General features: G+C 44.2%; 1 protein-coding gene across 3 annotated transcripts in view; it reads left to right on the plus strand.

The window, feature by feature from the left end:
- GRIN2B (glutamate ionotropic receptor NMDA type subunit 2B) overlaps positions 1-26298 on the plus strand; it is a 225465-nt gene that overhangs the window by 151598 nt on the left and 47569 nt on the right. For all 3 annotated transcript variants that reach the window (XM_030479291.1, XM_030479288.2, XM_030479289.1), the window contains 3 exons: positions 23442-23650; positions 23967-24138; positions 24880-25033. In XM_030479291.1, coding sequence (XP_030335151.1) covers positions 23442-23650; positions 23967-24138; positions 24880-25033 — 535 coding nt within the window. The remainder of the gene's footprint in view (positions 1-23441; positions 23651-23966; positions 24139-24879; positions 25034-26298) is intronic.

A 26298-nucleotide genomic window follows, 5' to 3' on the forward strand; every position in this document is an offset into this window, starting at 1 on the left:
ATGGCCAGCTAGCAGCGATCAGCCCTTCCAGCTAATTCCCTCCTGTTTCTATACTGAGCATGACGTTCTTTGGTATGGAATATTCCTTTGGCTAGTTTGCGTCAGCTGTCCTGGCTCTGCTCCCTCCTGGCTTCTTGTGCCCCTCTTTGCTGACAGGGCAAGGGAAATGGAAGAGTGCTTGTCTTAGGGTAAGCACTACTTAGCACCAACTAAAGTCTCAATATTATCAACATTATTCTCATGCTAAATCCAAAACACAGCACTGTACCAGCTACTAGGAAGAAAAATAACTCTATCGCAGCAGAAAACAAGACATTGGGTGAGAATTGTCATGCCAGGGAAGACGCAAGCTATCAGCTTATCAGTCCCTGCTGAGCACATGGGTGAGAAAGGGTAAGCAAGACTTAGCTGGGGATGCTGCTGAGCAGGACAGAGGCATATGGACAAAACTAAGTGTGGAGTGGAAGGAAGAGCTAAAATAGTTGACGTGCTACAGATGGGGTCTAAGGTGCACTGGCTGAACTGCTTACTGCTGTCAAGGGCTGAAACGGCAAGATGTGCCACAGGCCAGGGCTGTAGGACAGGAGGTCTGGTGCATATTAATACCAGTCTATATTCTGCTGCCAGTATGATAAGTGAGACTTGCATAAAGACAGGGGTGCTGGTTTCCCAAGACAAGGTAACAACCTCCTTTCTCCTGTTGCAGCAACACATTACATACCCAACCTTCCCCTTTTTCCAAAAGGAATTTACAGAAAGGGTGTTCTGTGAATGCACTGCATTGAATCTGTACCTGTAAAGCTGACCCAGGTAGTATCTGCCAGATATTGGAGAAACATGAAAGCCTGTCTTTAAAAAAGACAGGATCGGGGCAGAGGGGAAAGGAGCCTGGGAACTGCAGATTTATGGAATCACTGTTGCTTACCCTGATTCTCAGAAAAAATATTAAATGAATTATCAACCAATCTCTTTGTCAGCACCTGAGCAATAACAAGGAGACGTGTGAAACTCCACCAAGATCTGTTGAGAACAAGTCATGTCAGACCAATCTAATATCTTTCTGTGAGAGGGTAACAGGCAATTGTGGACAGAAGTGAAACTGAAGGTGTCATCTGCTTTGACTCCAGCAAGGTTTTTACCATCTCTCTCATCAAGCTTTGTTAGCAATCTAGAGGAGCCAGGTCTCAAGGAGAGCTTATAACAAGTACATACAAAATGAGTAAGAATGTCGAAGTGGAAGGGAGCGCGGACTCAGGTTCTGTGAGGGTCTGTCCTGTGCTCACTTCAGTTCAGTGTTTTCTTTAACAGCCTTGGTGATTGATGGAGAATTTGCATATCAAATTTAAAGATGACAGCAAGCTGGGGGGCAACAACTGTGAATTTGTTAGAGAACAAGGTTAGAATTCATAATGATCTTGACAAATTGGAGATACACTCTGAAAAAGTGAGATGTAATTCAATAGAGACAAGAGCAAGCTATTGTACCTTGGCAGGAATAATGGACTACATAAATACAGTGCAGAGAAAGATCAACTAGATCACAGTTCTGTAGAAAAGGATTGAGAGGGGGATAAAAGAGGATCACAAGGTGAACATGATTGTATGTTGTTGAGAAAGAGGCAAATGCTGTACTTGGATGTATAAATAGGAGTTTAGCCTGCAAGGTGCATGATGTAATCTTTGTGCTCTGCTGGGTGATGGCAAGACAGAAAAACTTTGTGCAGTTCTGTGGATAGCACTTCAAGAGGTATCTGGACAAACTGTAACGAGTCCAGGGGAAGCAGTGAAAATAACCAAGGGTGTAGAAAATAAGACATACAAGCAGTGATTTAATGAATTGGGATTGTTTAGTTGTAAATTGAGAGGACTGGGGAGAAAAGAGGAGACGCTGGACAACAGGCAATGAACTTTGAATCTCAGAGCTTCCCCATTTTCATCAATTCCTGTGACAGCACCAAGTGACAGCAGCAGTGGCTGTGTCAGTGCTCTTACCTGGTCCCTGATGATGAAGCATTTCTATGAAGGGGTTTGTGTGGCTGGAAGTTCAGGTGGTTCCTGTCTGTTTGAACAGTTCCTTTGGACCTGTTGACCATGGTCAACACAGTGGCACTAGAGGCTGTCAAAGGAAAGAAGGGGGAAGGGGATAAGTGAGCAGGGCTCACGAGGAATCTCTCCCACTTGAAACAAGTGTGTGCATCTAGGCCAAGGGGACGCTTGGGCCCAAGAGTTGTTAGAACCACTCACAATGTGTGCTGTGTGCCAGCTGAGGTCTTCAAGGTGAGGTTCAAAGGTTGGCAGACCATCTTCTGCACACCATCTTCTACCCTGGGAGAGGGATAAAGGCTTCATGTTAATTTTCCATTTCTTTCTTTAAGTCAGACTTTCCTGTTTATTGACTCACTTGCCCCTATCATTGACCTTCCCTTTTTCTTTCATCTGTATCTTCTGTATGTATGTGTCTGTCTCTGTCTGTCTGTCTGTCTATCTATCTATCTATCTATCTATCTATCACCAGTATTCATTCACAGTGATTTAGCTTGTCTGGCTGTGATACTTCCAGTCTCTTGGACTTCTTGTACATGTCTTCTATGCTCTTTGATCTGGGCTACTGTAATTCTCTTGCACTTCCAGATCTCAACTCTCATCTTTCATGTTAGTATTATGATGTCTTGTATTAGGCACTGCAAAAATACTTTCCAAGAGATCAGTCTCTCAAAGTGTTTAAAGGAGATGTCGCACACTACAATAAGATAAACTAAACATGCATATGGAGAGAATGGGAGATCTTAGGGGCAATAAGAAGTGAAATACCTGTATTATAGCATAATGAATGATGCTTGTACCTTGCTGTCTGACTAGCTTGTTGTAAGCTGGGCTGGCAATTCTTGCAGACATTATGGCTGAAGAGAGTTTGAAGGCTGAATCTCATGGTGTTCAAAATGATGTCTAGGTTTCATTGGATGCCAGAGTGCCAGATTCTGCCTTCGCAAAGGAACTGAGAAACAAATTTATTCTTCCATACCTGAAACTGTATCCCATTCATTCCTAATTTTCAAATTCCAAATGCATTTAGCACATGCTGTCTTGACATCCACTTTTTGGTTTGGTTTGGTTTGGCTTGGTTTTGTTTTTTTTTTGTTGGGTATATTCATATGCTGCTGTCACATGCAGTACTTTAAAAATACATTATGAGTCTGAGGCCCTGTGAAGTCTTTTACTAGCCCTGTCTAGTAATACTTAGGAGCTATATAAAACAGCCTGGAAACGTGGAGGCAATATTTGGGCATGGAAGGACAGGGGTTTTTTCTTACTCTTTTGAGAAGATCTGAAGTCTGTAGTTGGTGATAAAGGGGGCAGGCAAGAAAGCTCCTAGGAAGTCAGAAAACAGAAACGCAGCATTTTTATGGATGAATGAGCTTTTATGCAGTTGCTTTTAAAAGGCAAAATTATATGGCCATTTGCACTGCCTCTTGATTGCTTGGTGCACCAGCTATTCTTTATGCTGCATGCCATTTGCTGTCTTGTATTTAACTTTGCAAAGTATTCTGGGATGCAGTTTGCATGAAGGCGCCTGTATTAACACATCTGTATGGTTTCACACTTTTAGAAGGGGGTAATATTTCCTCCAGGGGTGGTCATTAACTTCCAGTATTTTTTGCCCTGATTTTATGCCATCCTGGGTTAGCTGGGCTCTAGACATGAGTAGGAGAGATGGCTATTCTATTGCAGCCTTTTTTGGCCCTTTTTCTCCCTCTCTCATGCTATGGCTACAAAATAAGCTTTGAAGGGTCGTTATCTAAGTCATTGCATAGAAAAGTCTTTTGGGAGCCAAATTCACCTCTGGCATAAGTGGCTGCAATTCCATTGACTTCAGAGTAGGATCACTGCTTGACATCAGAGGTAAATTTTTTGCAAGGTAGATATGAAAATGAACACTACTAAGGCATAATGGACTGGTTTCTGTCCCCAAAATGACCCATTCTTAGGCTTGGTTTGGCTTGTTGACAGTGCTGCACTCCATCCTTGCATGTGAAGAGCCCCTTTTCTGTTTGCTTCTGTCGTGGGACCTGTTTTCTTCGCCCTGTTGTCTTCCTTCCAAATCCCTTCAGATCTGCTTGTCTGCAATGGCACACTCCCTTAAACTGCATGTTCCCCACCCTCTGTTCCCACTTTGCAGTCAGTTGTGTGGAGTCCTTGAAGCTGGCGTTGTTGAGACAAAGCTAAAATAGCTATCCCGGGCTGATCGTTGCCACTAGGTCTTAGGTAGTTATGGAAGACATCGACCAAAGTCCACAAATCCTGTCTCACAGCTATTGCAGTCCAGGACTCTCATATCTCCCTTATACAAGGGAGTAGAGATAGGGATGACTCATGGAAGCCTGTTTTACATTAATATTACAAACCTGAGATATTTTCATCAACTAATACACAACTCCTGTCTGTATTTAGAGACTGACAACCCTTCTGGAGGGGACATTTGTGTCAGCAGCACCTGGGATGGAGGGGGACAGTAGAAATGCATGTTGGCAAAGCCTGAACCGATTGACTCTTATTGGCAAGGAACTATTTTTGGGAGCCAATGATGAGAACACCCTGTACTGCTGCAAGTTTGGCTCTGCCTTGCAAGGTTATTATCTGGGAGTTTAATCAGAGTCTGTCAAGTGCATGGAGTGAGCAACTAGAGTCTAAAAGGGTGGTTTTTGTGCTGGGACAGGGGGAAGAAGTGATGGGGAGAGAGGCTTTTGAGGTACGAATGGAAGAAAATAGAAATCCATTTCTTGACTTTCTGCCATTTTTTCATTTGTGATTAAATACATATAAATTACTTCTATAAATTCAAGACAGATTTCCCACATCTCTGTGATCTTGTGGTGGTAAGGCAGAGGCAAATCTGTGACACTGAAGACCTCCTATTTTCCCTTAGCCTAGGGGGTCTCTGAGCTCTCTGTGAATGAGCTCTGTTCACAGAGATCTCTTTGCCCTCGGTAGAGATGCAGCCGTACCTCCTTGGGTTGAGATGTGGCAGCTGTTCCTCAGTGCAAAGGCATTCTAACCGGCAGTTTAGGGAATAGGTGAAAACGGAGGGGTAATTAGAGAGACAAAAACTGTAATGAATAGCACTCTGGTTGCAATACAGCTATCATTCTCTGTCTTGCAAAAAAGCAGTCGTGGTTAGTTTGATTCATGAACTCTGCAGAACAAGCTTATGGTGATTTTGGTTATTTGTATTACTGTAGTCTCTGAAAAGGCCTGTCATTGACCATTGCCTGTCTTGCTGGGAACTGCACAGAGACACCAAGATGATAGCCACAGCCACTAAACACTTACTGTGTAAATATCAGCTGAGAAAACATGGTCATGTAGTTAGATGAGAGAGTCAATGCACAGGGAATGAAGGCAAGTTAAGAACAGTAGTTAATATCCAGGATTTTCTTACTGTGCATACTTTAGGGAAAGTCTGTAAAGAGATAGCATATTTTACCCACTGATAGCAGTGAACATTTTTGCACTGATCTGCTAGAGAAATACAAGGGGAAAATGGGTGAGTGTTTGTAAGTTTTGTGGACTATAAGCATGACAGCAGCCTAATTGTTGCAAATCATCTTCAGCTATCTGGGCAAAAGAAAGACTTAGGGTAAGGTATGGAGAAAAGCAATGACATAACTTCACTGGTATTCATTGCACCTCCCCCAAGAAGGCAGCCAAAATTGAAGCAAGCTATGTGGGTCTTGAAAAAACTGCTGAAGAAAGTGGAGCAGGTCACCATTCATATGTTGCTACTGACTGAGGGATAAAGGCATCAAGTGGCTTGGAAAAGAGGCACTTGATGCAGCTGAAAAGGGAGGCAAAGGAAGACTGAAAAGAAAGGGGAGAAAATTATATCAGGCAAATGTTCACTGAAACAGCCTTCTGAGTGGATGTGCAGAGAGTGGGGGGCTGAGAGGCATTTGTCACAGGCAAAAGGAAAAGGTGTTAGAGTAAGGGAGAGAGCAGGACCATGATAGTCTGTGAGGTCAACAGTCCTAATCCCATACCTCAGATCTTGCTGTGTTCCCCTTATAAAAAGTCAATCTGTCCAGCAGCAGGGTTTGCTTTCCTACACCCAGGAGTCGGAGCACAGAGTTCTCCACTCAGTCTTGCTGCACCACTTGCTGTGTGTCATCGGACTTCTGGTTTTTGGAGATATTTTGTGCAGCTCTCTCAGGAGACTTGACTTTTTATTAACCTGCAAGATCATGGGCACCTGTGACAATAGCTTTACAATGTCACAGTTACAGAAGTGCAATACCCTTCTGCAGGAAGCAGAAAAATTTTTCTCAGATTCAGGTAATTTTGTGCATAGTGGAGCAGGGGAGCCTGTCAAAAAATTTCTGTTTGTTCTCTATATTAGTGTCTGCTCTGATTGGAAAGTCTGCATTTTTTAGGAGAGAAAGTTCTGTAAAGTGAGAAGTGAGAGACCCGGAAATATACACATATTTACCGCAGTGCTGACAGGCAGTGGTAATCACAGACAGGGAGAAGGTGATGGGTGGAAAGGGCTTGATGCCACAGAGAAAGCAAACTGCAAGAAGCCTGACAATGCAGCAGCCACTTTGGGAAATCATCAGCTGTGATGGCTGTGTGGGGTGAAAAATCCCAAGGGATCCCAACTGCTCAAATGCTGTTATGCTTTGACATCTGGATGACTATTTGTGGGAAGGGTGTTTTCATTTTCCACTCTGCTTAAAAAGAAGTGAGAATGGATGGAAGGAATGGGATGGTCTCTCGTGTTCAGTGGTACACACCACGATGACAGGGCACCTCCATCTATTGCTCTACTGGATACTGCTGGCTATTCTCCCTCTTCAAATTTCTGAGAGACAGGGTGCTTCTCCCTGTAATGCAAGAAGGCTACCTAGGGGAGGAAATACATTTCTTTATGCTTATTGCACAGGGTTCAGGTAAGAAACCATCCCCTCTCTCATTCCTGTTCAGCACACTTGTTTGCATATATGCAAAAGCTGTTTTTTTTTGCTGTCTATATACAGAGGGCGTATGTTATTTTCTCATTATCAATAAGGAGCATTTTCCCCAAAGGACAGTGATGTGGAGCAGGTTAAAATGGTGATAAAAATACCCTGCAGAGGCAGAAGAAAAGCTGCAAAAATTGCTGAAACAGAGCAAAGAAGGGGCTTTGGCAGGTTTCATTCACTTTGAACCCAAAGTTCTCATTGACAGCTTGCTTCCTACCACAAGTAGCCAGCATCTTTGTACATAGAGGAGAAAATAAAACTAGTGAAACTGAAAGGGGGGCCTCCTTTGGCCTTTTTGGCTCTATGAGGAAGTGAAAAATCTGGGACATACTCCTGAAGGAAAGATCTCCAAATCTCTGTGAAGCATCGTTGCATGCCAGTACACAAAAAATGTCCCACTCTGACCATACAAGTGGTCCTTCAAGTCTGCCGATGCCAGCTATGGGCTCTGTGCATATGCCAGAGTGCGCTCCCACAGCTCTGCAAGAAACTGACTCTTGACTGGATTTTCTGAGGGCTGTTTAGCTCTTCTGGATGTGTTGGAAAATATACAAGAAGTGTGTGGTTTTCTTGGGGTGTCACTTATTTTATATGGCTATTTACCCTCAAACTACCATCTTACATGGGTGACATAAGTGGCCAATTTTATTCCCTGTTGCCTATAATACCCACTTTCAAACCAGTGTTTCTCAAGTAGTCTAGAAAAGATCCAAACTTGATTCTTTGATATCTCCTAGAGACTCATGAAATCTGTAGTGCTGTGGGTGTAGACACAAATAATTCTGCATGGGTACAGGATCCACAAGCTGCTGAGCCTGAAAGGAGCTGTCAATATGATAACAGCCTCTTTCAAGCCACATAGCAGGGATGAGGGTGGAGGAGTGGCTGCAGGATTTTGGAGGGTGGTCAGCTGTCCTTTCTGCTACCCGGCTTGTGGGGCAGAGGAGCAACCAGGACTGGAGCTGAGGCCCAGCCTCTGTCTGCAACAGATCCAAGCAGTCCCCAGAAAGGAGCCTCCAACCTGCACCTAAGTGTTCTAGGCCTCTTTCTGGAGTGTGACAACAAACTGGGAGAACAATGGAGCAGCTAAAAAGAGAAAGACTCAGCATTAGAAGTATATTTATTTAGCTGTGTCTTTGGTGTGTCTCTTCTAAAGGCTGTTTACCTCTACTAGCCTCCCAGCAAGGCACAGTCTTGGTTTTGGGGTTTGTGCAGCTGTACTAACACAGATCTGTATTATATCAGCTCCGGTCTCAGGGTGAAAACCAACCTACTGTGCTGCCTGGGTCAGGGAAGAGAAGGGGATGGTTGTGTTTCCAGTTCAAACTCTGGCCATTTGTCTTCTCCCAACCCTCCAAGCCATGCCTCTGTTCTTTACCCTCTGTGCCCTGAGTACTGCAGCCAAGTCCCTCGTGTGCTTTTCTGCATCTTCGGTGCTTTAGTGGCTTTAAATATTTTTTTATGTAGAACTTAACCCTGGGGGAATGTCTTATGAATGCAAAGGAGGGATATTGTGAGAGAAGGATTACCAAGCAGTCCCTAGAGGGCTCAGTATTGTCTATTGCTGAGAGGTAGAAACTGCATGAAAAAGACTTGTCCTCGAAAAAGGTGAATGTATGAAAGAACACATGCACACATGTGCACACAAACACACACGCACATACAAACACCAACAAAAAATTGGCAACTGAACACAAAGAGAAAGAAAGCATTTGCACCAACCAAATGATTAGAGAGCAAGCTCTATTCAGTCAAAGAATTTACTTTCTTTTGACCCATAAGACACCAGCATTTTTACAGACCTGCCATCCAGAAAATGCTGCAGAAAGATATATAAGAATACAGGAGTGGTCTGAGATGCTGCATGTAAGAACAGGCTACCATGAGTTGAAGGACAGGTTGTGTGTCATTGGGAAGATGAGTTTCCTGACGTTTGCAAACACGCTTGAATTTGCCCACTGATTTAAGTGTTAACAATCTCCTTGAAGATAGAATGTAGGAAAATCTGGAATGTTTTTGCTGTTGTGATTGATATTGCTTGAACTGTAATCATATGCAAGAGGCAGCTCAGCTTGTTGAATTCATTAATTGCTAAGGCGTAACATATTCACTTAATTGGATTCTCTGCTAGATAGAGACATATTTATATGTATTTGTATATGTGCTTAGTGTATATATTTAGCTCCACAAAGACTGATATTAATGGAACGTTAAGGGTACCTGGTGAAATAATCAGCAGACTGGAAGGGATAAATGTTCAGTCGTAAGCATGATCTTTTCTGTCGCAAGAAGGGTAAGGTCTGGCTTACTGGATATTCTTGGCACAGCATAAGAGCAGGCAGGGCTAAAGTTGCCACTGAGGTAAATTTGCACTTGTACGTGCCTTGGGCTGCTTGTGGGCCTACTTTACACGTGGCAGGCCACCCCCCCACAGTGCCTGTTTGTCACCAAGGACTTCTGAATGAATTCAACAAGTCCTTCTCCAAGGCTCCTGCTCAGGTCTCAGAGGTTGCTTCCATTTCTTTGTACAAGACAGCACCGTGTTGGTGAGCCACAGCTCTCTGTGGCAACTGGGTAGCATCTTTGGAGGCATCCTACCCTCTGAGGCTGCAGACTTCCTCCCACCCATATCTGACCTATGTGTGTGGAGACTTACTGCATGGGGGTCCTGGGGTGGCAGAGAGGCTGCTTCAGAGCCAAGAGGGAGAGCTGAGGCCTGGGGCCTCATCTGACTGAGTTTTATGTTAACCATGGGAAGTGAGGTCTGCTTCCTGGAGGCTGGAAGCGGAAGGGCTGAGAGCTGCTGTGCTAGCTCAGGCATCGCTGTGTTCCCTCTTCCAGGAAAGGTATCTTCAGAGAGCCAGGAAAGACAGCTGCCTGGTCACTTGTGCCACTTCAGCTTCCAGAGCAGCTGGAGAGGACCCAAAAATATGCTCTCAAGCTTTAGTTAATCTCCTGATCCCAAACTAGTCCTTAGTGAGTACCATATAAAATCCCGCTGTTCCTTTCACAGCTGTTGATCCACATTCCTGACCTGCTGTACTGCCTCTTTGTCATTAATCAGCACGATTTCCACTGCTGACTGCCAGCATGCATGGCTGCTCTGCAGGAACCATTACCCTTCTACTGCAAAGATCCTTCCTCTGATGTGGGGCATGAGGGTCTTGTAGGTGCAGCCCTGATCTGCACAATTTCTTCTGGGATGGCTGATCTCAGGCTTCTCCTTAATATACTTTTGTCATTGCTCCCGGCTGGTAGGTCCCTGTTCATCCCTCTCGCAACATGGGATGGATTATCAAGAGCCTTTTATAGAGGGAAAACTGAGTTTCAGAAAGCTTCAGTGGCTTGCTTAAGGTCACAGAATAAGCACAGGACAAGATTACAGCCAGCACTTGAGTCTCTTCACTTCTGGGCATTTGGGGAGAAAGCATCTGCGCTCTGCCCAGCTGCTGCAGCTGCTTAGGGCAAGTTTGCTCTGTGAAACCCAGCTACACATTGCGTGTGCTGGCTTAGGCTTGTGATGGTAAATCCACACCGTGCAGAGCAGTGCCACAGGGACACAGCAGTACAGCGTGGTGCAAAGCAACTGTGTGAGCCTGGCAAGCTGCCTTGACTCTCAGCCATGCTGGGCTAACATGGCTAGATGACATCTGGACTGTAACTGGCTTGGTGTCCCTATGCCATCTACCCTCACCCTCGTGCTTCTACTCTAAGGTTGCGCAGACTAGACAAGCATGGTCCTGTCCATACCTCCCATGCAGACCTAGCCCTCTCTCAGCCTTTTATAAGCATATTGCTGCAACATGAGAATCCTGCCTGCAGCATAATCTGCCTGATTAGTGCCTCCCTTTCCTCTCACCTTCTGGGCACCATGACCACGAGGCACCTGCCAGCTTCACCCTCTTCCACCTCTCTCCAGTGCTCCCTTCCAATTTGGCTTCTGCTTTCTTTGCTTTGTTCACCCCCTTGGCAAGGTCAGTGCTGCCTCTTTCATTATAAAATAGGGTTGCATAATCTCTATGTTGGTTGATTGCTTTGCTGTCCATTGCCAGTTTTTTATTCTTCTCTCCCCTGCCAGTGTGTGGTGATTTATGGATAGCTCTTTCTCCATTTTCACTGATACTTTCTTTGCCCATTTATTGGTTTTGTAATAGCTCATGCACAATTTTATAAGCAATTACAAACAGAAAATAAAAGAACAGTGATTTCATTTTTAGCTTCTGAAGTCAAGCTAGAAAATGCCAGTCTTGTTTCCCAGGATGCCTTAATACTGCTCCTTCAAGTTTCTTTACAGTACAGGATTGAGGCAGAGACCCTGTGGAGAGAGTTGTATGTACTCATTAATTAAAACTTGAATCAGAATGTCCACACACAAGTGGGATGGAAGAAAAGCTGAAAAGGAAACAGTAAACCTGCCATTTCCTAATATTTCAACCTAAATAAAGTTCCTTTTGTGTAGTTTGGTTTATGGGGTTTTCTGTGTGTGTGTGTTTCGTTTTATTTTATTTTTAAGGGGAAAATGCAAGATCTTTTCTGTAGAAATATACTGTTCATTCTCATGCATGCTGAGCCTTCAGCACTGAGTCTAGCTGCTCAACCCAGTGACTAACCTGTACTTGTTCCACAGGCAGTAATGACAGATCAAACTGGTTTGCCTTTCTTCTGCTTCCCAAATGGTGGAGTGCAAGTGACCTTTTTACAGTGGGGAGCATTTAAAAGATGCAGAAGAACCTAGATAGGTTGTCCACTTTTGTGGGCAGCCTGATCGAGCTTTTGGCTTTCCCTTGCTCTGCCAAAGCTGAGGTGTTCCTTGCACTGACTGTGGTACTGCTGGGGATGTCCCCACTGATTTACTGGGTTGATGGGCTTAGCTCTTAAAACATTTATGCTGAGATGCTGTTTGGGCTGTCTGCCATGATTTCTGCAAGAAAGCGACAGAAAAGAAATTACGATTATTTAACAGGTTATAATGCAGTTAAAAGTGAATGAAATTTGATGGGCCAAAGTAAAAATCATGTCCTTAGCCTCAGGGTTTTCACCCTGCTGACTTTCAAATGCCTGTTGCAAGACATGGAGATGTTGGCTTTTCTCAAGGAACCAGCCTGAAGGCTGCGGAAATGGAAAATGTCAGAGAACTTAATTAGTCTTACTATTTATTCCCCTTGTAATAGAGGTAACTACACCGTACACACACATTTAAATACATGTATGAAGTCATCCAGCTAATTCCAGACTGCAAGAAGTCATTCCGCATGTGGACTTACGTGTGTCACAAAAGAACTTTTGCAACCTGCTCAGCCTTTGCTTCATCTTATGTCTCCAAGACTGCCTCTGTCATGCGTGTTCTTCTACTTTCAGGCTGCAGAAAGGGAACGGCACAAGATCTGCTTAGTGTTGACATGTTCCAGCACAAAATAGCAGACAAATCTTTGAAAAATAGGTGCGCCTGAGGTCCATTGGGGTTAAGAGAAGGGGAGGATTTTATATCCTTAAGGCCATGCTCCCTAGAAAGCAGTGCTTGGCTTAACCCTTCTTTGCTAGCTGGGGTTGGCAAATAAATAGCTTCCTCTATCCTCCCCAAGTCGTTGATTTCAAGGTTACCTCTCTCCCTATCCAGACTCAGTTCTGAATATACTCCTTTTGCACAGAGATGACTTGCAGCCCAGATGGCCTCAGCTGGGCCCTTGGCAGTTCTACCTGGACTCTATGCCCAGATCAGCTTAGGATAACTGCTGCTGGGGGTACCTCTGAGTGTGTGTCTGCACCTGTGTATGGGATGGGAAAGGAGCAAAATCCTTGGCAGAAGCACTCCCTGCTGCTCACCAAGTGCTCCCTGGCTCCAGCCAGCATGGCACATGTGCAGTTAACCAGCTGTCCTGCCAGTGGGCTCCATCCAAGGGTTGGGTCTTCTCTGTAGGGTATGGGTAGGGCTGGCGAGTCATGTCTAATGCTCTGCTCAAACATGGCACAGCATCATGGTTTTCAAGCAAAACCCAGCACTTGGCTGTAGCAGTGGGTCAGGTGGGGGTCCTGCAGCTCATGGGCTCTCTTCCTAGAACCCCCATCCAACAGAGAGGCTGATGCATGAGCTCCTAAGGCAGGAGTCTCCAGCTGGGGACTACAGCTCACACCAGCTGGGAGCCCCAGGCCGGCCTGGCAGCCTCTCCCATAGGAGGGGTTGGTCTGCAGCAGCACAGACAGAGGTACCCTGGCAATGCTCGCTGCTGGAGGAGATGTGCAGCGCTGACACCACTATGGTTTGGACCAGCACTTCATTTCAGAACAGAGGTGAGATTATCATTTGGGCACTGCTGGGATGAGGGCAAAACACCCAGCCCAGCTCCAAGTCAGTGGGAGCTGAGATGGGGCAGAAATCAAACCATGAATTACTCCCACATCCCTGCAGATTTCTCCACTGCTTGCGCCAGTCTCATTCCTGCAGCTGGTCCTGGCACAGGGCAGCAGAACAGCAGACTGAAGACATGATGGAGGTAGTGGTGAGGAGACAGGTCTGTGCAGTGGGGACCATGTCAATGGTCGCACACCAGTGACTGGGGCCAGGACCACCACAGGTGGGTAGGAGTTGGGGTGCTGATGAGCTGGGGCATGAGGGGCCACTGTCCCTTTGTGCTCACAAAGGTGAGGCAGGAGCTGCCTCTGCTTCCCCTCCATCTCCTGTCCCCTGTGTTTAGTTGGGAGCACCTGAGTGAATAAAAGAAGGAGAGAGGGAGAAACTGAGTCAGGATATGAAGTTGTCTCCATGCCTTCTCCATAGAGACAGGCAAGGAAGACTTTGGATTAGAAAAGGTGCAAGGATGCTAGAAAGCAGCCCCCTTAACAACACATGGGGTGGAGGGGAAGCAGCAAGGATGTCGTTGATTGCCTCTATCCCACAGCTTTGCTTCCCATCTGGCCCCTTTGCAAAGCTAGTGAAGAGATTTGACAGAGAACCAGGGTGCAGAGCAGAGCTGAGGTTTCTACTAGTTTGGAAATCCAGTGACAACTTGAAGCAATGGCTCAGTTGGCTGCCCCTTGGGACAGCTTCTGTGCTGGGCATGTGGCCCCCCAACATGTGCGAGGTTGGGGGGGCATGCAGACACACACTCGGAAGGTGTGGAGGTGGTGGGGCTGGCTGTGGCTATGCCGGTGTGAATCCGTAGACAGGATCCAGACAAAGAGTGCCCGGCTGGTGAAGCTGAAATCTTGCTCCCAACATGTGCAGTAATTCCTCCTCCAGACGTATGTTCCTACCCTTTTCACCAGCAAGAGAAGAGCTGAGCACCCTGTGTCTCTCTGCGGATGGGCATGCATGGGGGCGTGCCTACTTGTGCCTCTCTTAGCAGACATGCATCTCTGCACCGGGGCAATGCGGGGCTGCTGTGCAGAGGACAGCAGCTCTGGCTGGTGTATTCAGGATGGGGAGGCGTTTCACCCACTGCGACACCCCCCAGTGGAAGTTACAGGATCCCTCTAATATTCTCAGAGATGCTTTTCAAAGCGGCACCTTCCGTCTTGCTTGCACAGCTCAGAAATCAGTGAGGTTTAGGCAGCCCACTCCCTCTCTCTTCATGTCGCCTCCTCTCCTAACCCTGCTGGGACCTGCTTAATGTTTAGTTTTTCTCAGCACAAGGAAACATTTTTGGCCTTCCTCTGGCTCTGCGTTTTTAAACATTCCTTCAGTCTCAGGTCCCAAGAGGTGCTGGGAAAGGTATTTGCTCTGTGTAAAGAGTAGGTGTCACTGCACAGGGGAACACACATCGAGGTTTTGTACACTGCTGCACAGGACCCGCTTACCAGGCAAAGATCTAAACCATCTCCCAAGCTGCGGTGTGACTTGGCAAAGCGCATCCCTCCTTCTGCGTATCATGTTTTAAGGGGAAAAAAGTCTGAGTGAAAGAAATGAAAGCTCAGCAAAATGCAAAGCCAAGCCCAGCATTCAACAGGGAAAGCCAAAGGGAAAAATCATTAGATAGGGCATTACATGCATGGACACGTACTGGATGCAGATACACACCTGCACAATGCGGATGCACTCCTAGAGACTGCAAAATGCTTTCATAAAGCGTTTAGATACTTATACATGCACATAAAAATATAGTTTTCTTTAAACCTTTGTTACTCCTAAACCCCCTGTGACAGAAAACATGCAATCTTACCAGTATTCCTGCACCATTTTCCTCTGCCCCATGGTTCTGCAGAGGACAGCAGTAAAGATGCTCAAGGTGAAACCTTCTTTCACCTTAGATGATGGGGCAATATAAGCTTCCTGGCTTTAGTTTTTATTTCCCAGACCAGAATCAGACTAGACCAACGTTGCTGGAGTTTGGGACATTGTATTAAGCTCCCCTGTCTTCACAGAGTCATTTCAGAAGGGCATAATGGCTCTAAGGATGTAAAATTATTGAAGTAAGAGCCTGAGTCAGGTGCTGTCACTGCCTGTTAGCTGGAGGTGGCTTGTGTTGGATGGTACAGTCAGTCTGCAGTGTTTGTTAAGATACAATTTTTTTTTCTAATTCTTCTTCCAAAATCCTAACACCTGATTTGCATCCCCTAGAAGCCATGGCTTTGCTGAGTTACATCCTCCAGACTACTCAGATCACAGCCCACACTACCATGAAAAGCTTCCTCTAACCTCTCCCCTCATGTCTCCTAATTATGCCTGTGCTGATCTCAGTCTGCACTTCCATAAATCACGGTTATGTGTACATCAGGTAGCATTGAGGATTTTGAACAAATATGTCCCCCTGGAAACCATGCTGCTCCTGCATGAGCCAGCCTTGCCTGGAGGAACCACTTCCTGGGTTACCAAGTTACCGCTACTACCAAGAACACCATCTGCCAGATGAAGCTCTCAGGTGATCCTGGCTGGTTTTATGCCTGCAGTGAACTCTTGGTACCTTCTAGTTTGGAGAAATGATTTACCAAGGCAAACGCTTTGGTATTCTCACAGCTCTGGCCTTTCTGTGGCACCAGTGGAGCTCCATAGACTTTGCAGAAGTCAGAAGCACTCAAAGTACATCTCATTAACCTTCTCAGGCTAATCATGGCAGGGGACAGGACCTCAGCAACTGCAAAAAGCATTTAAATGCACCAGGAAAGAAATGCTTCAGCAAAACTGGCAAGAGCTGTGTAAATGCCAGACTTCAGTGAGCTGGGGGACTGTGTTTCTGCAAAGAGCTTTTATTCCCAGAATTAGTTGTAAAGCAAGAGCAAGTACTTCACCCTGTCTGTATTCTAGGCCAAGCCTCTCTTTGGCATATGCTAGGTGCTGTATAAATATAGAGGGAAGAAAATTCCACCATCTCCTGCAGCCTACATGTTTAATTGAAAGGCTATTAGAAGCAATTCCTGCTTCTGCAGGTGCAGTGAAGAAAGCAGCCTTCCCCAGGTGGTTATGGAAGGTGAACTTGAGGTTCAGGAAGGAGTGTTGTTTCTGTGTTAATTAATTTTGCATGTGGAGCATTCACAACCATTTCTTGTCTGCTTTGGCTGATGTGGCTAATTAATCACCTTAAGTGTCTGTAAACAGGAGATTTTCACTCTCTATGGCATCTCTTCTACATCTGCTGTAGACCAGCCTATGTGAGGATACAGACCTGTAGCATCACAGGAATTGTACATTTGGTAATGGCTGTGGTGTTAGCGCTCTTAACTGTGAGAGTCGTGACTTAACCAGCTTGGGTGAAGGCTAAGAGAAATGTTCTATTCTCAGGGCACTGGAGAAGGTTTTGCTGCTGAATGAGGGAATTATGAGCCTAGGAGGTGGAGGTATCAATAGCAAGAGTATATGTGATCATGTGGTTTAGCTGGGGAACAGAGATATATTGATATATATGAGTTTTGACATCTGCAGCCTGAAAAGTCAAGGAGAAAAGGTTTTCCACAGAGGAATTCCTCCTCTTGCTTGTGCTTACTTAAGACACTGGACTGGAAAGGCTCAATTGGTCCCATCCCTACTGCACAAGTCAGCAACATCATATAGCCCTATAAAAACCAGCTGTGTTTCTTCTCGACCCTATTTTAGTTGTTTCCACAGCTCCTTTTGGGCAGCTCTTCCAGAATATCCCTCCTCTGATGCTTAAAATCCATTGTATTTTCAAGGCAAATTTCTTCACCACCTGTTGTTCTTGTACCAACATTGGTTTTATGCTTAAAACCCCCTTTTCTCCCTCTGTTGTGTAACTGTCCCCCCTTTATTTATACAGAGCAGCCATATTCCCTCTTGGCTTTCATTTATCTAGGTTAAACAAGTTTTTTAATCTTCTTTAAGGCAGGCTCTCTGTTCCCCTGATCACCCGATCCAAGGTTATTTCTGATAACTAGCTTTTCTGTAAGGTTTCTCACTGCATTGCCCAAACCAAGTGTAAAACAGCACGACCTGATGCCTGTTGAGTAATTTTGGGGTGAAGACATGTGTCAGCTATCAGATCTAGAAAAAAAGACATGAGGGTGCTGATGTTAAAATTTGCGTTTGTTCTCCACCTTATCTCTCGAAAACTAAAGTCTCCCGTAATGACTTAGTTCCTGATATAATTTCTCTTTAATAACAGTAATGACATCTCTATCCAGACTGAAAGCCAAGCCTGTGGAGCAACAGTAGATCTCTGTAGTTCAGTCCTGGTGAAATATCTTGCATGAGCCTTCCAAAAACTATCTCAGTCCCGTATGATTCCGCTTTATTTATGCATGATTTATTTCTTCACAGTCTACTGCAGCATTAAGGTTACAACAGCATCCCCCAGGTTTACCTTTATTTTTATATGCCCTAAGCAGTGCATACTTCCATTGGCAGTGTCCCAGTTATAATGACTATTTCTATGGTGTTTCTATTATTCCTACAGTAGCCCTTTTCAGGTCCTGCCCAGCTGTTCTGGTTTTCCTATGTCCTCATTCAGAATCTGTATGAATAGTACTGACAAGACTTATTTCTCCCTGAACTCTCCCTCCTTCCCAGAGGGGTTAGGTATGCTTTTCCATCAGCTATATTACCCATAACACTGCTATTTTCTGCCCACTGCCCAACATCCTACCTTTACCTTTTCTATATTTGATCTTCCCTTTTTCATGTATTAAAATCAGGTGCAAAAGTTACATAAGCTTTTTCCAGTTAACTATCTGACAGCAAAGATAAAAGAAGGGAAATTTTCACGTTTACACCATTCACAGATACGTACTGTGTATGTTCCCTCACCTAGCTCTAGACACATATGCGTGTCTCTTCATTTCCATGCTATTTGTGAACCTCATGGCCTTTTCTGTGTTTATGTACCCAGTGCACCCCAGAGGTGAAAACATAGTGTTATCTCCATTTGATACAGTGTGGAGTGGATAAAGGTGCATATTAGATTCCATTGGTCCTTGGTGGAATAGGAGATTTCTGCCTTCTAATCCATCACCTGCGTTATTGCCTTAGTGCTTCCCCACTGGAATGAACAAGCCCCTCAGCTCCTGGGAGAAAAAAAAAAACCCAAACACATAATAAAGGAGGAAACATTGACCTTTTAGGGAAACAAAGAAAGTTCAAGTCCTAAGTGAGTTTGGAATGGTCTTTCTGTTAGTTCATAAATGAAACCAAATCCCTTTTCTTCCTTTTGTATTTCTTCTATACCAGGAGTGGCAGGAGCTGACAGAAGATTTTAAATGAAAAGAGAGTGGTGCAAGACACAGTGTAAATGAGAGTCTGAATGAAATAAAAACTATCAAAAGACTTTGCCCAGACGTAGTTCTCCTGCAGCCTCTTGAAAAACAGGCACCTGAAGGTTCATGCTTTCCTCTGGACCTTCACGCTAAATATGAATGCTGCGCCTCTGAGCATCTTGTTTAAGAAATGTATCTGAACATTTTTGGTTTTATCCAGAATTATATTCTATTGCCTACTCCTTGAAAGTCAAATTTCTAGAAGGTTTTGGTTTTCCATCTATTGACATTAGTTAGAGTTTTTTCCAGTGTTTTGAAGTCCTGCCTTAGCATACTAAGAGAAGTTCAGAGGTTGACGTCTTCCAGTCTTTAGCGGGAACAGACAATTTTGGAAGTTCACATGAGTAGCTTGTACTTGACTGTACTACCCATCTGTGTAAGGATTTTATGAATGGTGAGACTGGTGATGGACGTTTCAACAGGCAGTTGCTTTTCCCAATGTAGTGTGCAAGTTATCCACTGAATAAGACTACCAACTCCACTGTTTTATAAATATCTTACTGACCTGATAACACTGAAAAGAGCACATGTAGAAGAATAAGGAAATATATTCTCCTGGTATAAATTGCAGCAAGGAGATTTAGGTTATACATCAGGAAAAAAACCACCTTTTTAATGGGAAGGATAGTTAAATACTGGAATAGACTGCCCACAGAGACTGTGGGCTCTCTGTCAGTGTAAGGACAGGTTAGGCAAACATCTGCCACAAATGGCTGTTACAAAACTTAGCTTCCCTTGGGAGGAGAGAAAAGCTTCTGTTAAGAATTAGTTTCAGAGAACTAATGCAATACACCTTTCATTAAAGATGCGCATTAACATACTGCAGAACACTTTTGTTCTGGCTGCATTATACCGCGGTTAAGGCAATTTGCCAGCCTGCTGGAAGGCTTTTGGAAGGCTCTTACTTAATTTCTCCTTGCATAGGCAATCTTGCCTTTTGTCTGCATGGGATAGCTTGTATACTTAGGCAAACCAAAGGCATATATGATTGACTTTTTGTGCTACAATAGCTCTCACTTTCATACTTTGCAAATGTATTGGACTTCTGCTTCCAACAGTTTCCTATCCAAAGTAGGATCTCATATTTAAGGTAAAAGTTGGCTGCTTCCCTCCCTCAACATCTCCAAATTTATCCCCAAACCAAAGTGACTTTGCTTCATAAGATCAGATGTGTTACAGACAGAACAAGGGGAAGTTAAGGTGAAATTCTGGCTCTTAGGAGCCCTGCACTGGCATATAGGAACATTCCTATGAATCGAAGAATGATTAGAAAGGAGGCTTTAGAGATCCCTAGTATCCTTACTTCTGCTGATTCTGCAACCCTTCAGGGCTCCTAGTGGGAGTTTGAATGACTAGACTCTGATCGGAGAATGCCCAGTGGATCTTGAAACTGCAGGGTGACCAATATGTAGGATGCCTGGGATGGTTTATTTTTCCTCTTTTTGCTGAGGCAAGCACTCAGCAAAACCTAAGTAATAGGAGTTCACAAGCTGTTAATACCAAACACCCTGAGACTTCAGAAGTGCCTTGCTCTGATCTGCACAGCTTGGCAGGTTATATTCTTTAAGAGAAGGCATCATTACCTGGACAAGTCTGTGACATTTAATTCTGTTGCAGCTAACCTCTGTCCCCACAGAATTGCTCCTTCCCTCTGATGGCAGATTAGCTAGCATATGATACACATTTGTATTTTCTTTCTCTTTTTTGTCTCCATCCTCTACACGTGTGGTGTTTTTTACTGTCCTTACTGTCTTTGCCCACATGTTGTTTAAGCCTTGTCCTCTAACTACATGCATACACATTTGACCCTTGCACACATGAGCGTATAAAGAAGACTGTCCTGTCTTAATTAAGAAAGCTTTTCTGACTTTGCTTATAGATATGTGTACCTGTACATGCCTGATTGTTCAGGTTAGCAATGAAATGTAATATTTGCACGTATTCTTGAGACACTCCACAGTTAATTTGAAAATTTAGGCCAGAACATTCCCTTACATCCTGTTTTTCCTTCTCTTTGGACAATTTAGAATGGTTTTATTGGGATAATAAGGAAAGGATGTGTACTACTGTATTTGCAGGTTAGGTGCTTCAGCACGCTGGAGGCTGTGGAAAGACTGTCACTCTTATCCTAATCTAATAATGTTGTCCATGTAGTACAACACTGTGAAACGTGCCTGGCACACAGCCTTACGAACTCCCCTTTCTGTCCCAGAGAACTTCTGGGTAATTATGAGTTGGGTTTGCCTATCTGATCTAATTTATCACTTAGGGGTTTATATCATGCCTATTACTGTGATATCTAAGTGCTGCTGAGATTCTGCAAGATGTCTCTTTCATCAACCACTTATTTCTATGATAAGTTAATGTTACTGGGCTGTTCTGTGCAGCATCTTAATCACTGGTCCCTACTGAGCCCTGTCTGTGCAGTTATTCTGCTTGTCTGTTGGCTTCACCAAACTGGTTTTGGGGATTTGAGCTCAGTTACTTGAGGGTTAAAGTTGCATTGCATTGCAGAAAGAAATCTCTGGCTCAGATGATGATAAATTGACCTGCTTGGTCAATGAGTGAGAAGTCTAGGGCTGAGCAGACCCTGAAGGAGCTCTTTATTCCCTCAGAATGTGCTCTCCACATCCAGGCTCAGATATTAGTTTGAGTACAGACCATCTGCTGCCCTAGACAACACTACCTGTCTTTCGAGGACAAAGGGGCCACTGGTTTCCAAGTCTGCCACCTTTCACCTGCTGCTTGAAGTGTAGTTAAAAATTAAAACAGCTCCTCCCTGCCCTCTCAAGTAACAAAACAAAGCAAAACAAAATGAAATGAGAGAAAGAAAGAAGAAAAATAGCTGTGCACCCTGCTTTCTGGTCCAAGAAGCATGACTCTTTGGGTGGAGGGAACGTTAGAGGCAAGATCTCCTTGACATGCTTGTCACCTTGGGAAGGTAAGAGCAGCTGCCCAGCGGCTTCACCTCGTTCTTACCAAGCCCACTGCCTTGCTATCCCTGGGGTGCTGTATTCACACTTGCAGGGATGGATGGGGAAGCTGCTGTCTCTGGGTGATTTCTTCTGCCTTTCTTCTCCCTTCACAAGCTCCCGGAGTGGATTTTTCTTTCATGGCCAGATGACGTGTTTGTTTGTTTTGAAGGCGACAAGTGTTTTATGTGAATTCTAGCTGCTCTCAAATGCCAACCCCCAGCTGGGCTTTGAGTTTCACAGAATAACCGCTGACACCTAATGAGCCTCTAATAAGTGCTTCCCCCTCCCATCCTGTCAAATAAATAAATGACTGAAATTTGGGGGTGGTGGGAGGGGTGTGGTATTGCAGTGGAATGAAGCTTTTCTGTTTACCCGCCAAGCAGGTACACTGCTCAGGGCAGTCGTGCAAGCTTCCCACACTTCCACACTGCCTTTGCCACCGAGCCGACGTGCCTCAGCCCTGGCCTGGAGGGCTTTCTTTGAGAATGGAGCAGGCAAATTCCTTCTAAAGACCAGTTAGTTTCTTGCCCTCTCAGCTTCAGCTGCCAGCCATGGTGCTAATTAGCATCAGCTGTGATGGGGGAAATTAAGAACAAAGGCAAGACTTTGATAGTTGAAAGCTTAGTCGATGTTCCAGGGTTGGTTTGGGGTTTTTTTCCTAGAATCTTTGCAACGAATGGTCTAACATGTGCAGTGGATGTGTTACATGTATCATCTCTTGAGCAACTAGAATGGCTTCAAAACAACTCATATTTGTGGCAGTAGGTATAAGGCAACTGAGTTCCACCCCCTTTTTCTGGCTGCTGAAGGTATGATTTCTGTTTGCTCAAGAAATGGAACATGAAAAGATTTAAAATTGAAATTTATCCTTATAGACAAACAGCAACATTGAAAACAAAAAAAATCAAATACTGTTTGATTTTATTTTTCATGTGTCAGAAACACAGAGCGATTCCTTGTTTCCAGCTAAGGTATGTATCTAAGTCGTTGTGAAAGAACAAGAGCAGGCATTTTAGTAAGGCCTTAGCAGGGGATAGCAAAAGCTTCTGTTAGCAAGCACCTCTGTCTATGTTCTTCTCCTATGAAGACACTCCTGCAAATTCAGAACATCTCCTCCTTCAGTTGCCTGTCTCTTGGAAGAGCACAGTCCTGACTAGGAATGGGCAAGCTCTTTCCAGATGAAGGAGTTATGTCTGGACAAAATCAAGTTTGGCTAAAATTAATCTGTTTAATGAATTTCACTGAAAACAAATGAAGACAAAATTTTGAAAAAACAAACAAGTTCCGGTTTGACTATTTGAGGTGAAATATTTTGTTTTTTCTGTTTCAAAATTATATTTGTTTCAGGATTTGTATGTTTCTTCTTTTTTTTAGCAGGAAAAAAGAGACATTTTTATTGTGGCTAGTAGGCTGAAGTCAATGTTTCAGGAGGCAAAAAGCTCTGTTCCTGTTGATTGGCTGAGAAAGTTGAAACACATCATGTCTGTTTGACCATGGTGATGATATCTCCCTGGTCATCCACTCACCCTCCCAGCGGGACGCCATCATAGAGATGAGACAATCCAGACATCTTTCACCTTCTCCACTTCCTCCTGCTTTGAACCCACTTACTCAAAGCCTTCTCCCCAGAAATGCCCTCATCTTACAAGAGCCGTGAGCTTGGGTACTCTGGAGTGGTCCTCCTGCCCAGGTGTGTGGGAGATACAGAGGGACAGGACAGCTAGAAGACTATCTTTCGTGGTTTGTGTCTCCACAGGTGGGGAAATGGAAGGAAAAAAAGTTGCAGATGAAGTATTACGTGTGGCCCCGCTTTGAGCTGTATCCTGATTCTGAGGAACGTGAGGATGATCACCTGAGTATTGTGACCTTGGAAGAGGCACCGTTTGTCATTGTGGAGAACGTGGACCCCCTAAGTGGCACCTGCATGAGGAACACGGTCCCTTGCCAAAAACGCATAGTGACTGAGTATGCAGCCCTGGGTTTTTCTCCTCCTAATGGGCTCTCCCAGCTCAGCAGAATGTAGGGAGTCTGTTGGGCCAATACCATCATACCCTGATAAACCTCTTTAGAAAGTCACCAACATTTGCCCAGCTTGGCCTGTGTCCATTCATGACTGGCCCCTTTGGGCAAATCATCAGTGTGTTCCTTCACCGTCCAGCACAGATAGCACAAGTGAAATTCCCCACATTGTATTGTGGGAGGGGGAGTGCATACAGACAACAAAAGGGAATTAAGGGAGTTTTCCCCAGTCCTTTAACCCATTGTTGTTGTGTTGGTTCAGGAACAAAACCGATGAGGAGCCAGATTACATGAAGAAATGTTGCAAAGGGTTCTGCATTGACATCCTCAAGAAAATCTCAAAGTCTGTCAAGTTCACCTATGACCTCTACTTGGTGACTAATGGCAAGCATGGGAAAAAGATCAATGGAACGTGGAATGGAATGATTGGAGAGGTCAGCAGCAAAGGGAGGGCATGGTGGGCTTCATCCCTGGGCTGTGTGACATGGGTCAGGTCTAGCCTCTCATCATTACTGGGTTCCCTTCTGGGTCAGGGACAGAGGTGACTCTATAGAAATGACTGGCCTGGATTCTTTCTGGGCATTGGGTAAATTAATCTGTTCTGACACTCTGACCATGACTATCTTTCCTGTTTGACGATTAATTATTATTCTCTATAGTGTCACAAATTTGGCCTTCACAGTCAAAGAAGGAGCTTAATATTCATGCACCAGAGAGGCTGCAACCTAGATTATGCTTAGATCATATAGAAGGTGCATAAAGAATGAAATAATGCTTTACAGTGTTAGAGGGAGGAGAAAGCAAGGGCAGAAAAATGAGATAAGATGTCTTCTCAGTGGATGATATGTTTATCCTAAGACCTCTGTGGATTTTTTAAACACATACCAGCTTTGAGGGGAAAAGTAATGTCTATACATTTCCTGAAAGAAGAAGGTATCCTGATGAAAGATTAGAGAGATGATAGAAACAATATAGGGCATGGGATTACACGAGTGTCCTGGGTCCAGTTGTAACAGTTATTTTCTGCACCAGCTACTAGGAAGGAGAAAAACAGCAGAACCCAGGACAAGGAGTAAAGGACTGTGTGGAAAGACAGCAACATGAGTAGGGGCTTGGCTGTGGTGCTGGAGAAGTGCCTCATGTCCGTGTGTGATTTCTTCCTTTCCTTCCTCCAGGTTGTCACCAAACGGGCCTATATGGCTGTGGGATCCCTCACCATTAATGAGGAGCGTTCGGAAGTGGTGGATTTCTCTGTGCCCTTCATTGAGACAGGAATCAGCGTCATGGTGTCACGTAGCAATGGAACTGTCTCACCTTCTGCCTTCTTAGGTATCGTTTTAATCTAAAATTCAACCTTCACCCAGTGTTCATCAAAAATTAGGTGAAGGTTGCTTGTGATTCTTAGCCTGAAGGTTTCTTTTGGGAGTACCTGTGGGACGGGTGTATAAAAATAAACTCTGATGTTTTAATTCTAAATCCCAAGCAAGCAAAATCCAGGCAAATGCAAACAGGCACTGCCTAGGAGTTCCAAGGCATTTGTCAGCAGTTGTATGCCCAATCCCAGCAAAGAACGGGCTCACTCAGAGTTGTCACCTACTCTGTAGCATGTGGTTTCCCAGTAACTCAACTAATAGCATGTTCAAGGAGTGTAAGGCAGAAGAAAATTGATTCAAACCTTATAGCTGGTATACCATTGTACTTAGTGATAACAATTAGCAATAAATTGTTGCACTTTGAGAGACATTATTTGTAAAAAAGGTATTGACTTCCTTGTCAGAGCAACTTGACTCTCTATTAGAGATCTAATACCACTTTTCAAGAACAGTTGATCTATCAGTTCTGTGCTGACATTGTCTTCCAATAAAGTGGTTTCTAATGTCCTTCAGTGGTGGAGGGTGATCAGAGAATGGAGAAACTATACTGCATTTCCCCAAGACAGCTATGTCTTCCTAGTGCCTATTATTTGGCTTTATGGAATGCTTTATGATGCAGCAAACACAAGTGTACGAATTCTATAATGAATTTCTCTTCTCTGCCAGCATCCTGAGAACACTGACAAACAGAAACAACTTTATATGGGTAAAGAAATTTTTCTAAACCTCTTTAAATAGGAATTTCATGACTACTCACTCTTCAGGAGTTTTTTTGCCTTTAGCCATGTCCACCAATATTGTTAGGATATGTAAAAGCAATGGTAAAGTTAATTCCAAAATTTTAAGTAGCAATTTAACTAAGGTTGCAATATTGACTATAGTCTGGAGCAAAGTTCTATGTTTCTTTGATCTGGTTCAGTCCCATCTTTATGTGTTCGGGCTTGGAGAAGGAGAAAACCTGGCAGAGATCAATGCTAACATTTCTGGAATGAGCCAGTGTTCCCATTGCTATGGGAATGGAATAGCTGAAAAAAACTACTATCATTATGGCTAAACCTCAGAAATTTGGAGATGCTCTTTGGCTCGATAGCATCTTGAAAGTTGGATGCTTGTCTGAAACTCTGCCAGTTCTACTTGATTTTCCCCACTCTCTCCAGATGGTGCTGGAGGACTTCCTGGGAACAATCTTTTATCAATGCATTTTATTTTATCAATTCATGC

This window comes from Strigops habroptila, chromosome 3 (assembly GCF_004027225.2).
Source record: "Strigops habroptila isolate Jane chromosome 3, bStrHab1.2.pri, whole genome shotgun sequence".
Lineage (NCBI taxonomy): Eukaryota > Metazoa > Chordata > Aves > Psittaciformes > Psittacidae > Strigops > Strigops habroptila.